At 33.3% G+C, this 14,819-nt stretch overlaps 3 protein-coding genes across 3 annotated transcripts; all 3 read left to right on the top strand.

Moving 5' to 3' along the window:
• Nucleotides 1-521: 521 nt before the first annotated feature.
• Nucleotides 522-3,310, top strand: LOC107418471 (RING-H2 finger protein ATL48). The gene is made up of 2 exons (XM_016027170.4): nucleotides 522-736; nucleotides 2,942-3,310. Exons 1-2 carry the CDS (start codon nucleotides 652-654, stop codon nucleotides 3,112-3,114), a joined length of 258 nt encoding a protein of 85 aa, XP_015882656.1. The 5' UTR covers nucleotides 522-651; the 3' UTR covers nucleotides 3,115-3,310.
• Nucleotides 3,311-6,941: 3,631 nt separating this feature from the next.
• Nucleotides 6,942-10,710, top strand: LOC107418449 (ubiquitin-conjugating enzyme E2-23 kDa). The gene is made up of 7 exons (XM_048473630.2): nucleotides 6,942-7,108; nucleotides 8,162-8,267; nucleotides 8,501-8,580; nucleotides 8,959-9,073; nucleotides 9,280-9,332; nucleotides 9,509-9,637; nucleotides 10,284-10,710. The coding sequence occupies exons 2-7, from the start codon at nucleotides 8,224-8,226 to the stop codon at nucleotides 10,415-10,417; spliced, it is 555 nt and encodes a 184-aa protein (XP_048329587.1). The 5' UTR covers nucleotides 6,942-7,108; nucleotides 8,162-8,223; the 3' UTR covers nucleotides 10,418-10,710.
• A 540-nt stretch (nucleotides 10,711-11,250) lies between these two features.
• LOC107418456 (probable inactive receptor kinase At2g26730) lies at nucleotides 11,251-14,819 on the top strand. Its single transcript, XM_016027154.4, has 2 exons — nucleotides 11,251-13,739; nucleotides 14,078-14,819. The coding sequence occupies exons 1-2, from the start codon at nucleotides 12,437-12,439 to the stop codon at nucleotides 14,647-14,649; spliced, it is 1,875 nt and encodes a 624-aa protein (XP_015882640.3). The 5' UTR covers nucleotides 11,251-12,436; the 3' UTR covers nucleotides 14,650-14,819.

The raw sequence follows: 14,819 nt of genomic DNA, 5'->3' as shown, positions 1-14,819 counted from the left end.
TAACTATTTTTTTATTTTGCTGATGAGGTTCGAATCCAGTTCATAAACTGGGATGTTAGTGTCTTTTACCATCAGGATTACCACATGATCTCGAAATACTTAACCACTGAAACTATTCAATTTGTCAATGAACCAACAATTAAACCAGATGGTTTTTGAACCAACAAGCAGCAAAAAAATATCAAAATAAAAAATGTTATTATTCGAAATTAGATATTAACGACCTTGCTATTATATATGTGTATATATATATAACAACAAACAGAAAAATTAAATAAAAACCCAAAAATGATTATTCCTATAAATAACTACAACATCTAAATAAAAATAGATGGTGACAAACTAAGAAGTTTCTAAAATGTGTGTGTGTGTGTGTGTGTGTGTGTGTGTGTACATATGTATTTTAAAACGGGTCGGCACGGTCGGGTGGAACCCAATATCATAACCCATAAGTCGAACTTGGATTATCCAACCCGTATCCAATTAATCCAATTCCAATATTTTAATATCAATTTTTCTCTGTGTAAGTTTTCAGTTGCCCGCTCTTCCTCTTTGTTCTTGATTTTCTTTAACCTTAGCGAGTCCCCAAAAACACCCAATTTGTTAATTTTGTGGAACCCATTTTCTCTACTCGCCATTTTAATATATAAGATGGAGAAGATGGGTAGTGATGAGCCCAATTTCGAGGAGTTCTTTGAGGAGAAGAAGCGGGTTAGGAACCCTCTTGTCCCAGTTGGTAATTCCGATTTCGCCTTCTCAACTTTTCCATTATTCTTTTCTTTCTCTGGAAAAAAAAATTATTTTTTCGATGAATTTAATGTTTTAATTTGATTGCACATGCATATGTTGCGTTAAAGTATTAATCTTTTTAGAATTTTAATGCGTTGATTTATTTTTTTTATTATTATTTTTTTTGAAAATTTGATATTTAAGATTGGTATTTTACTTTTTGTTTTTTACTGATGCCCCCCCCCCCAAAAAAAAAAAAAAAAAAGGTGTTTATGTGAATAATGGGGAATGCTTTAGCTGTGGAATGGGAGAATTTCTACTTAATGGTGAAATATAGCAGCTTGTATAATTGGAGAGAGGAAATTTTTTTGAAGAGCTTAGTTGTTGGAATTTTGGAGTCAAGATGAGTTAGTGGTTTTGATAGAGATTGAAAACTATATTTATCTGGACTGAATCGATAAAGTATTTAAACTATGGAGTGGCTTAGAATAGTAATTGGCAAGTCTTGCAGGATTTGGTTGATATTAATGGAAAATAGTTAATATATGTTTGATTTTAGATTGTGTGAATGTTTTTATTTTATTCTTTACTTGTTATAATGGGTCTTTTGTGGAGTGCAGGTTCTTGTAGTTCATTTTCTTTAGTATAAAGTTCTAATATGCTAGTAGCCTAGTCCCAATATGGTACTAACGTTTCATCTTGTACTAACTATAACTGCAAGTAGCACATACGATCCTCAAAAGAGTAACCCCAACCATGTAAGCAGTAAGCAGATGTTTACTAGTTTTCGATCCGTTTTACTAGTTTTTTATGTATTAATTTGGTGGTTATAGGTTCACCAAGGAGGATTTGAGTGTGGTACCAATTATGTTACTCTTAAGAGTTAATATGGTAGTGTAAGATAGGCAGTTTCAACTTTTCAATAGAGAACAAAAGAAAAGTTATCACTGTTTTTGCTAATATTTGTTCATATTCTGGGAAGAACTTAAGTAAATAATTGATATGTTCATACCTTGCAGAAGTTTCGCAGAGAAAGGTGATGGTGTCAAAATAGTAATGTGTGAAGAGATATGGTGTTTTAATGGGCTTGAGGAAGCTCTAGGATTTTGGCAAGAGGAGCCTTTTTCTATATTTATGGATAATCTGATCCTTAAGGACCATGATCTGGAATTTAGAGCTTAAGGAAACGGCTTTTTTCAGTTTTATTAAAGGGAGCGCTGGTGAGTTGGGTCTGGATGGTGAGTTGGGTCTGGATGGTGAAAATTTAGGCAGTTGCATGGTGTGGAAATGTTGTGGCATTTTCAAATATATTCCATACTATGATTGTTGTTGCTTGGGTATAATATCCTAAACAAACACAAGGTGGCTCTGCCTCTGCGTATGCATTCACTGCCTTTCTTATGTTAATCTATGCCTGCTGTTGTCTTGTAAAATTAGGGATTTTTTTCTCGGTGTTAGAATGCAAGAAAGTAGTTTGAAACTGTACACTTGATTACAATTAATCAGCGTTATCCATTTACCAATTGTTGTGTTCATTTAGGTATACTATAAGAAGTAGTTATTTTTTACTAGCTCAATTTCAATTGCTATCAAACTCACTTGGGTACTAGTAAATTTGGTAAAAGTGATTATTGCTTGCAAGAATTTGAGATCAAAGCTTTGTGGTCAAGTTTGTTGCTTGGGGAAGCATTAAGATGCATTGAGATTTTAGCTTTCCAGGAACTTTTTAGCTTGGAAGGAGTAGGTTAAACAGTAGTTTGAAAGGGAGGAGAGACCCAGGATCTTCATCCAAATTCTCCTAAAATCATCATTTCTTTCTGGTAAGGGTCTTGTGGGTTTCATAGCTCCTGCTAGATTGGTTTTATCTGTGTGATCAAAAGTTTCAAATTACGAACTGTTGGATATCCAGATAGTTTGATAATTAAGAAATAAATGGTGTCAAATCGTTTTGCCATTTGCAATGGGGCACTTATTTGCTGAGATCTAGAGCTTTTCGTCTGTTGTAATATGCTTATTCCTATATATTTGTTTGTTGAATACTTAAAACATTTTTGTCTTTGGTTCCGCTGAATACTAATGCTAACAATTTTATTGTTTCTGAAGACAAATGGGTTGGTTTTGTTGGTTAAGATGCTAACTTTAAGGATATTGCTTTCGATACTTGTTAGCGATGCAAATAAGCTGATTAACTTCTTTTGTGTTGATATTTCAGGAGCACTTATGACTGCTGGAGTGCTCACGGCTGGCTTAATCAGTTTCAGGAGAGGCAACTCTCAGTTGGGTCAGGTGCTAATGAGAGCTCGTGTGGTCGTCCAAGGTGCTACAGTGGCGCTTATGGTCGGCACTGCTTACTACTATGGAGAGAATCCATGGAAATCAAAGTAGATCCAGAAAAAAGCTTTTGTTGCAGATTAAGCTAAACGTAATTACAAATGGTGGTTTTGGTTCGTTCATTACCATGGTCCTGGTCAGCAATATCCAATACTAATTGCCATTTCATTTTTAGCAAATTTACAAGGGTTTGTACTACTATATGTTGGATTTTTTTGGCAAGCTAAATAAATAACACCTTTCTAGCTCCCACCGTATGGTCTGTTGGCTTGTTTGCTTTTTCATTTTTCTCTTTATGAGAGGGTGATAATTTTTTTGTACCTTTATGTTTAACTGATAATTTTTTTGTACCTTTTATGTATTGATCATTGTAAAAGATTATTCAAGATTTATCACGACATTTTTTTCGTAGATATGATTCATCACATGGTTGTTTGTCAATAAAACTAGAATGTCGTACTTTTTCTATAACCAAGTTCCAATGGAAAACTTGATATTACAACTTTCATAGATGTGTAATACGGAGAAAAATATATGTAGATGCGGTGTAATAAACCAGTCATAATAGAAAAGCTTATAGATTGTTATTTTTACATTGCGTGTGATTATTGACTGTTACTCATAACTGTTACGTGTTATATATGCAAGTTGTTTCTGGTACAACGCTGATTCTCCATCATCTCATGGAATAGACTACACGGCAGAAGGGACCAAGTCCCAGCTAGAGAGGTAAGAACAGTTGTCATGATTCGGTTATTACGAGGAGGACAGTGCCGAGCGCCGACCCAAGAAACTAGTGGCCTATGTGATCGAGGAAACACCTGTCTAATACGTGTCAGTGTGGTTCGCTGGGTCCCGAGTACCAAATACAAAACAAGAAGGAAAACCAAGGCCCAGTTCCCAATTCACCAGGCATATCTCACCACAAATCCAAACCCACTTCCATTTTGGGCCCCTCTCATTTTTCATCTATAAGAACACTACCCAACCATGTGGCCATTCAAACACACATTCAATACTTTACCTGTCAAAAAATTTAAAAAGCTCTAAATCTTTCAGTTTCTTTGAGGTTTTCATATTTCTGAAATTTAATGGGTTTTGTTGATCCATGCATATATGCAAATTGTTGCTCTTATAAGGATGAGAAAAAGTTTGGAGCAGTAAATTTGAACCTGAAGAGAAAAAGGAGAAGGAAGATGGCAGTTCATGGCAAGTTTGAGAGGCTTCAGAAACTGGTTCCTGGTGGAATAGGCCTCCAACCAGACCAGCTAATGGTCCAGACTGCTGATTATATCCTGCATTTGAAGCTGCAACTTTCTGCTTTGCAACTTCTTCTTAAATTACAACACCAATAACTCTCACACTCGCTTCTCTCTCTCTCTCTCTCTCTCTCTCTCTCTCTCTCTAAATATATATATATATATATGTATATATTTTCCTATCTAATTGTATTCAGAAGGATATTTCATTTTTGTTGATGTTTCTATGATTGTGGGTATTCATCAAGATCAAATGTTGTAAATTGTTTCCTTGATGTGGTGTAATAATGATTGTGGGTATTCATCAAGATCAAAGGTTGTAAATTGTTTCCTTGATGTGGTGTAATAATGACTTTAATGTACCTATGTGTAGGAAGTTCCTGTAGTTTTACGAAAACAAAACAGAGCACACAGCTAAGAAACCTAGCTAGGACAGCAAGAAACAACAAAATCAGAGGGAAAAAAAAAAAATCAAGAGAAATAAAAATATGGAACATAATTGTTTCTTCTACCAAAAAGAAAGAAAAAAAAAAAAAACGAGTTGAAACAAAAAGGTAGAGAAAATTGGTTGATCAATGTGAATGGAGATGAAAACGTTAATCCAATGTATGTTTTCTCTCTCTGTTCACTACTAGCTAAAATGAAATTTTTTTTTAATTCTTCACTTTTATTAAACTCACGTTGAATTAAATTTGATTTAATTTTAATATCCTATACAATCTAGGTTTTCTTAATGTATAAAATTCTTCTTTTTAAGACATTTAATTTAAATATTTTTTAAAAATAAAAGTAGAATATTTTAAGATTTAACCTAATGAAGCTAGCAAATGACATCTCATTTTTTGATTTCTTGTTTTCATGTCTAGTCTCATATTATTTATTAGGAATGAAATATAATAGAGAAAATGCTAAACTAAGTAGTAGACGAGAAGACGGTTAAATGACATTTTTCTTATCAATTTCATTATTGGATCTTATTCAAATTTATTATTATTGCATTAAATGTGCAAATTTAAAAGAGATGTATTCAATTTACAGTTTGATGGATTTAAAATGAGTTATAGACTTTAAAAGATTTGATGGATTGTTATGGAATTCTACAGACTCCATAAAAATTTTATAAAAATCCAACGAAATCTTTGAGTTTAAGGTTGAATTTTATATTAATAATTTTCTTTATAACTTTACTGTTAAAATCCTTTCAAATCCAATAAAATCCATTATTTTTTAAAATATTTTAAAATCAATGACTTTTTAAATACCATTAAATTTTAAAAGAATTTTACAAAATCTTAATTGAATACACCTAGATTTCAATAAATTTTTATAAAATCTATCAAAATCTGAATTGAATATCATTTGACTTGTATGAATTCTTTTAAAATCTAAATCGAATGCCTTTAAATTTTTAAAAACTTTTAATATCCTTCAAATTCTAAATTAAATTTTTTCAATAATTATTTACAGCTTCCATTAATCAAGTCAAAACTAAATAATTAACTGAACGAAGTAGTGTAGCTCGCTAGAGTTGTACAGTTTCAAGTCATGGGTTGAGGGACATAGGGGTCAGCCAAAAAATTAAAAAAAAAAAAACACTAAATAATTAACTGACAGAAAATGTAAAGAAAGTATTAATTGAGAGGGGGGGAAAAAAAAAAAAGATATATAACAAAAGTCTTTCATTTGTAATTTGCATGAATTGAATAAGTCCAATTCCCTGTGTTTAAAAATAAAATTCAAGTCATGCCAAGAGAATTATGATCAATCTATTGAAATCACTGTCATGGCCCCATTATGTTACCATAATGTATACATCTCATCTGAGACTCATGTGGGCGTTCGGTGGTTAGCACATCACATCCCAACCAGTGGAAGCTGGGTTCGAGTCTTGAGGCGAAGGGGATGCCAGAGGGCATAGCAAACAAGGAAAACGAAAATGAATGCATTCCATCTTCGCCTTGCGGCTTTGACTCTTGACCTTTTCAGAAAACTCCCTTTTTTTTTTTAAAAGAAAAAAATAATTTTTTTTTTTGGGCATTAAAGGAAAAAATAAACTTGTTGGTAAATGGTGATAATATTTAGAGTGAAATTGTAACAAAAACCATTGTGTTAAAACCCATAAAATATATATATATATATATATATATATATATATATATATATATTTTAAAGCAAAACCCATTCCATTAAAATTCAATGAAGTTGATCTAATAGTATATAAACTTTTGACATTCAAAATTTACTTAAATTTGAATAGTGTTTTAAACGTCAATCCTCCATTGGGTGAACAAACATTTTTTTTTTTCTGTACATGTTTATATTTCCTATTTCCTTATTTTTAACCTTTTTTTCTTAATTTTAATTTCATTATTTAATTAAAAAGTAAAGTTATAAGCATACTATATTTGGTAAATAACTAATTAAAATGTATCGTCCAAATAAAGAAACCAATAAAAAAATTTGAAAATATGTATATATATATATATACATATTTTCATGAAAACAAAATAAAAATGTGAAAAAGTGAAAAAAGCATGATTAATCACCACTAAGACCACCGCAAAGCTTGCTTTCTAGTTGCCACGTCTCGACACCACTATTTCAACACGTGCTTCATTCAAGCGACATTCACATTTCACCCTCTTTCTCTCTCTCTCTCTCTCTCTACCTTCTCTATTCAGTTTTCTCTTTTCCTATTTCATTTTCTGTTTGTTTCTCGAGAAATTCTTATCAGATTAGACTTGGCAGACCCCTCTTACAGGCTTCAAATTTCTAGTGCTTGTTGTAAGGTACCACTTTTTTTTCTTTCTTTTGCATTTCTTCTATCATCCATCTAAGATGAACAAAATTTTCATGATCAGAATAAGAGAAAAAGAACAATTTTTTTTTTTTTTTTTTTGTACTTTAGTTAGCTGGGTTGGGTTATTTGATGGGCTATTAGATCTTAATAAGTTTGCAGTTTATCTGTACAATGTTAGACTTCATGGAGATTTTTATGTGACTTTTTCTGAATTATATATATTTTCCCTTTTTCTTTTTTTCTTTTTTTTTCTTTTTTTTTTTAAAAAATATGTCAACAATGCTTCTATCTGGACTGCTGAAGAGAAGGTTGGGAAAGAAATAACAGAATATGGGATCTTAAACTTAATGGAGTTTGAACTGGCTCTTGTAAAAATGATTCTAAAAAGGCTCAGAATTTTGTTGTTTTCATCTTTAGAAAGCGTTAGATTGTGGACAATATACTGTGTTTGTTTTTCCTTGTTCATACTTTGATTGATGGCCAATGAGACCCTTGAGTTATTGAGGAAAGTAAAGATTGTTCCACATATCTAAACTTTCATTTTTAATCTGGAAACTTGTAAGATTTTGGCATTTGCAGACCACAAATATGAAACTTGGTAATTAGATTTCTTTATGATACGATGAACAAAATTTTTCAGGTCTACTATCGTTGTGAATAAAGTAAAACTTCAGTGAAATTGGCACTTTGTAATTTATGACGGTAATCCTGGTTCTTATAATTGATGTGTTCAGTATGTTGTGGTATTTAGGCAACACAGAGTCCTTTTGGTTTATGTCATTGTGTTCATACTTCTCTAGCAGTTGCTATGAGTCTGTTCACAATTTACAGGCTTAGGAACTGGCTTCTTATGCTTGGACTAGCCTCTAAATCTCAAAGAAGAAGTTATAGTCCTATTTTACTACTTTTTCGGGAACACCCTTTTGAAGGCTCTGAGCTAATTCATCCCCCTAAATTATCTGAGCTGTTGCATATGCATATAGTCTTCCTAAAAATTGGAGCTGTGTTTGTATTAAATTTGATTTTTAATGTTGTTTTTCAGATAAACACCTGATTTCTTGGACAGTTGTGGGAGGTTTTGGAATTTAATTTATTTGGCTCATAATGTCTTCCCCTAGTAAAAGGAGAGAGATGGATGTCATGAAGCTGTAAGTTGCTTAGTACCATTTCATATCGTTGTTGTCACTGCATTGTTATCTGCTGTTCATTTTCTTAATTTGCATGCATTTTTGTTAATGAGACTAGATGGTAAATGCTAGGGAAAGCTTCTAATAATATGTTGATTTTTCATCTAGATTTTTCAGCCACATTTATACATGCTAAAATATGCTTTAGGATTTTCATTGTGTCCTTTCTTACACATTATGTTAATGTTATCCAGGATGATGAGTGATTACACTGTGGAGACAATAAATGACGGCCTCAATGAATTTAACGTGGAATTCCATGGTCCAAAAGAGAGTAGTGTCTTATTCTTATGTTAATTCTTCTCTATTAGAAAGATTTTGCAGAATTTGTGTGTGTGGATGTACATGAATAGTGGGCTACAAATGATTTATAAAGATTACTTGCTTGTTTCCATGTAAAACAGAATATGGATTCAGTCCCAGGAATCTACTTTCTTGCTAGGATAATTGGAATATTTGAGAAACATTTTGTTCTTTAATACTTGATGTTTGGTGAATTCAGTCTAGAATGGAGACAATTTAAGGACCTTATTTTTTGTTTTCTTTTCCCCACCTACTTTTGCAGAGTAATGCTCCTGCTTTTCTTCTACAAATGTTTTGAATTTTTTTGGTCTCTGTTATGCTTTATCTTATGTGATTCTTGTCACTGCAGGCCTTTATGAAGGTGGTGTTTGGAAGATCCGCGTTGAGCTACCTGATGCTTATCCATACAAGTCCCCTTCTATTGGGTTTGTGAACAAGATTTTCCACCCAAATGTTGATGAGCTGTGAGTATCCTGCACTTCAAAAGCAACATTTTCCGGTTAACATTTACTATTAGAATGCAGATATGCTGGCTATCAAATTCTTTGAAGTATCCAGCAATCATGTTATCACAGAATTTTCTAGCAATCAGCTGGTAGTTGTTCACACGGTCTTTTCTTTTGAATCTACTGCTAAGACCATTGACCTTGGTGTCTGTTGAAAATTGCAGATCTGGTTCTGTCTGCTTAGATGTAATTAATCAATCATGGAGTCCAATGTTTGGTAACCAATCTGTCTATGCCATTTATATTGCATTCTGCCTGTGTGTAACACTTTATGTACTTCGTCATGAATTTACAAAAATCAATGAAAGCATCCTGCTAATCTATCATGATTTTATTGTACTCTTTTTGCTGCTTCTGGGATTGACTTGCGTTTTCTGGTTCTTGCTGTTGCAGATCTTTTAAATGTTTTTGAAGTTTTTCTTCCACAACTCTTGCTTTATCCAAATCCTTCAGATCCATTGAATGGTGATGCTGCATCATTAATGATGAAGGACCGAAAGCTGTATGATCAAAAAGTAAAAGGTGAAAATTTTATGTATAAGAAGTCATCATTTTTCTGTACCTGTATGCTCAGTTTATGAATAAAAAAACGCCTACTTGATGGTTTGAATGAACTGAACTTTCTGAACAATGACATAGATGATTGAGAGATAGAGTCCCAAATATGTATGTGTGTGTGTGTGTGTGTGTGAGAGAGAGAGAGAGAGACTTACGGACAAGAAATTTATGATGATTAGCTTACTAAGACTGATTTCAGAATTGTAAATAGCAAATAGTCTACAAGGATTAGTGGATTTAAGTATCTTCAGAAGGGTTGGTCTATTATAAAATGTATTATTGGTCTGATTATGGTGTTTAACTCAAGGCTACGGCACTACACATCATCCCTTTTCCATGTTGCCAACTACAAAAAGTGTTATCTGGATGTTATTCTAGGCTTTTTATGGTTTTATCCCCCCTTATTTCTAATGTATAAAAATGTTCACCATGAGCTGGCACCACCAAATTCAAGAATGTTTCAGAGGGAGTTTTCATATGGTTTATGCATTTTTAAGGTTGCTTTACACGGCTTGAATTAGAAGAATCCGATAGAAATGTTTGTTGTAGGGCTTGTGTTGTTTTAGAAATGGGTAAATATATATTTGTATTCTGTTATTTGTGGTTACAGAGTACTGTGAACGGTATGCAAAAAAGGAGCACATTACCAACTCGATGCCCGAAGAGGAGAGCGGCGATGATCACATTACTGATGAGGAAAGTGGTTCCAGTGATGATGATATTGCTGGACATGCAGATCCATAGGTTTTTAACATCCGGGGCTACTTTAGCTTTTGATATAAACTCCACTATCTATAGCAACAGCAACAAAAACCCCATTACATGCTTTTCACCATTTAATTAGATGTTTGTAGACTAAATTTGATTTGCTTGTAAAATCATGAACTATGACATTGATGCCTTCATAAAAATCATTTAACACAAGGTATCAATCATAAAAATAGATAAATAGGAAGGAACTCCTGGACATATTTTGTCATTTTTGTTTCATATTTTATCATACATAATCTTAGGCCAGCCTACCTCACATTATTCCATTTGGATCCCTTTGCTTTGTGAGAGTGAGACTAGAATACTGAAAGTAGCATTTTGTCTCATTGTTTGATCAAAGTTTGACCATGGTTTCCTCTCAGTCGTGAAACTAGGTTAAGAGTTTCAGAAAGCCAAAGTGCAAATAAAAAGTTTATTGAAAGAAACAAGTAAATTTGAATAACCTTTTTTCCTACATGTAAAAGACATTTTGAAGGAGTCAGATTTAGAGATGGTATTTCTAACCCGTATATGAAAATGTGAGCATGGAGCACCAACAAAAGTAGAGATAAAAAATGCAACAACAAAATAATTAAAATGTTAGGTTCTTGTCACTTGGCTTAAGATGCCATTGAAAAAGAAACTTTTGGAGGCTTTCTTGTCTTAATTTGTTTGTTAATTGCTACTGATTTAATTCATTCTTCGAAATCAATCATTAGGAATGGTGTTTTAATCACAATTAAGCAAACGTGATATAATTCAATATTTATCACAATTCGTAAGGTACAGGGTTTTTTTTTTTTTTTTTCCGGTGGGATCTTATAGGATACAGGCCTACTTTAAGGCCACAATTCCTACTTAATTAAAACTTTTTTTTTGTTTTATTTATTAGAAATGTTGATTTATTAGATGTCCACTAATTTGCTTTTGGTTTGGTAGACTCGTAGAGACTTTCCTTTTCTTTTTTTTTCCTTTTTAATTTTTGTGCAACATAAAGTTTGAGTATAATAAAATATGCAAACTCCAATTTACTTTAGATGATTTTTATTGTTTTCTTCAGACCCACTTGACATGATTTGGAAATTCGTAAGTGGCTCAAAAATGTCCTTGTAATTTCCAAAAGCCTCATCTATCAGGCTAGCAAGCTCCTTACTCCTTTAGAGATCCACAGAGGCTTACGGATTAGCTTTTAATATGTTGGAAGTATAATATACAACTTGTTTTTTATTTTAAATTATTATTATTATTATTATTATTATTTATGGCTTTCTGTTTTGGAAGAAAATTTTGAAACTGGGTTTGGTTTAGGCTCTCTGATTTCTCAAAAGGCAAAGCAGGTTATTATACTTCAAGTCAATATGTGAATGTTCAACTAAATTCTAAAGATGCCACTGTGGTCCAAAGAAAAACAAGCATCCCTTTCTTGCATAGAATTGATGCTGCAGATTACTCTCCAACCTCTTATACTATAAATCTTAAGAATCCAATCATTCAAGTTCTTTTTTCATTCAAAAAAATGAAAATACTTTAGCTACAACTGTTAAAATATTTATTAGCTTGTTATGCTAATGCATTTTGCAACATTTAGTGGCATTCAAACTGTTGAAAGGATCTAAAAACTTTTTTAATTCATTACTTAGCCATTGGTCTCTTTCATGTACACTACGAGTATTACTATAAATAATATTAGAAGAAACAACCAAATACTGTTGAAATACAACCAAATGCTAAGACTAATTCAAAGTGCCGGCATATATATTTTAGTTCCATACAGTATGATTATAACTAATTTGTGCAAAGTCTTTACTGACAATTGCCCAAAGAATACCACCAATCAATCTTCTTTAGCATCAGACAATTGGCATTCATGAGTGGTTTCAGCAGCAGCAACAACATCATCAACATTCATTGCTATTTTCTACTCGTTTTGCAATACCAATATACAAAACTTAGTTCTTCATAAAAAGAAAAAGCCATTGTTCCACAGAATCCTCAGCTTGTTGTTTCAGAAAAATGGAAAGAGTTCCTATCTGGGTATTCCCCATCCTGATCATTCTCATCTTTCCAAAAGCTAGTTCAGAAGAAGAGGGGGTGAAAAGAGCTCTAATCCAGTTCATGGATAAACTTTCACCAGGAAATGCAAGAACTAATAGTTGGGGTTGGAACATTGATTCAGACCCCTGCAAAGACAAATGGATGGGTGTAATCTGTGATAAGAAGTCCAACTATGTGAGAAAAATAGCTCTTGAAACGCTGAATCTGAGTGGAGTTCTTGATGCCAAGTCTCTTTGCATGGCAAAGTCCCTTATGGTGCTCAGTCTGAAAGACAACAACATCACTGGATTGATGCCAGAAGATATTGAAAGCTGCAAGTCTCTGACCCATTTATATCTTAGTGGGAACCAATTCACTGGTGACCTTCCTGAATCACTTTCTCGGTTAAACAATCTGAAAAGATTGGATATATCCAACAACAACTTCTATGGTGAGCTTCCTGATCTGCAACTCATATCAGGTTTGATATCTTTCCTTGCTGAGAACAATCAGCTAAGAGGACAGATTCCGAAATTCGATTTCCTCAACTTGATGCTTTTCAATGTCTCCAACAACAACTTCAGTGGCCCAATTCCTGATGTCAAAGGCAGATTCAGTGCTGAAAGTTTCTTGGGAAATCCTAACTTGTGTGGCAAACCACTGAACAACTCCTGTTTACCAACTCCATCACCGCCACCAGCCATGAAGAAATCCAGAAGCCCATCTTCTGGGCAGATTCTCATCTACTTGGGTTATGTAATTCTTGGCCTAGTTGTTCTACTTTTTATAGTTTTCAAACTTGTTGTCAAGAAAAAGAAACCCAAACAAAATTCAGAAGCTGAAAAGAAAAAGATTTTGGCACTCGAAAATAGTACTGCAATGCCTAGCACTATTAGTTCTTATGAGTTGAAGAATGATGGGCAGAGGTCTGAATATTCATTGACATCCATTGAAAGTGGTAAAGCTCCAGCACTTACAGTTCTGACGAGCCCGGTTAGGGGTTTGACATTTGAGGAGTTGCTCCAAGCTCCAGCTGAGTTGCTTGGAAGAGGAAAACATGGAAGCCTTTACAAAGTGATGCTTGGCAATGGTGCTATGCTGGCTGTGAAGAGGATCAAAGACTGGTGGATTTCAAGGGAAGATTTCAAATGGAGAATGACTAGGATAGACCAAGTGAAGCATCTGAATGTCTTGCAACCCTTTGCATATTATTGTTCAAAACAAGAGAAGCTTTTGGTGTATGAATATCAGCAAAACGGCAGTCTCTTCCAGCTTCTCCATGGTAAGTAGAATTTGAAGTATTGGAAAATATGTTTGATTTACATAATTGGGTTATTTCTTATAAATTTTTGAGATAGACGGTGATTTAACATGATATTATGTCATTGGTGACATTTGGATTTATGTTAAGTAATTGTTTGACACGTATGTTTGATATATATAATTGGGTCCACTTGCTAAGCTTTTTGGGATAGATGGTTATTCAACAAGTAGTAGGTAGCTAACAGTCAATAATTTTCTTGGTTATACTTAGAATTGTTTTATGAACATCATTAATATGTTCTATTATTGATGTTGTACAATTATTGTACTGAAAACCTTTTTATTTTCCAATGACAGGATCTCAAAGTGGCCAAGTATTTGACTGGGGAAGCAGACTAACTGTGGCAGCTACCGTTGCACAAGGTATATCCTACATGCACGAGGAGCTCAATGAAGATGGTTTAGCTCATGGTAATTTAAAATCCATGAACATTTTGTTCAACAAGACTATGGATCCTTGCATAAGTGAATATGGTCTAATGGCAGTAGAAAACCAAGACCAATCTTTGCTATCTCCCCTAAACAGCATTAAAACAGAAGATTTAGAAGGAGACCAAGCTTTCAAGGTTGATATTTATGGATTTGGTGTGATTCTTTTGGAGCTTCTAACTGGGAAGCTGGTTCAGGTAAATGGGTTTGATCTGCCTGGATGGGTCCAATCAGTGGTTAGAGAGGAATGGACTTTTGAAGTCTTTGATAAGGCCCTCATATCCGAAGGTGCAAGTGAAGAAAGGATGGTGAATTTGTTGCACATTGCTCTAAAGTGCACAAATCCTTCTCCAAATGAAAGGCCCGCCATGAGTCAAGTTTCACAGATGATAAATGCAATAAAAGCAGAGGAAGAGAAATCCATATCCTTTGATCCATGAAAAAAGCTTGTTACAATTGATGAAAAGTTGTAGGTGGATGGAAATATCTATTTCTGTAGACAAAGTTTAAATTTGGAATTTTTTTTTTTTCTAAATTTTTATGGAGAGCAATACAATTCTTGAGTATTAATGGTTATATTATACATATATATATATAAATACTTATTTAA

The sequence above is a fragment of the Ziziphus jujuba genome, chromosome 2 (assembly GCF_031755915.1).
Source record: "Ziziphus jujuba cultivar Dongzao chromosome 2, ASM3175591v1".
Lineage (NCBI taxonomy): Eukaryota > Viridiplantae > Streptophyta > Magnoliopsida > Rosales > Rhamnaceae > Ziziphus > Ziziphus jujuba.
The sequence above is the reverse complement of the archived record's forward strand: the minus strand, read 5'-3'. Positions and strand labels throughout refer to the sequence as shown.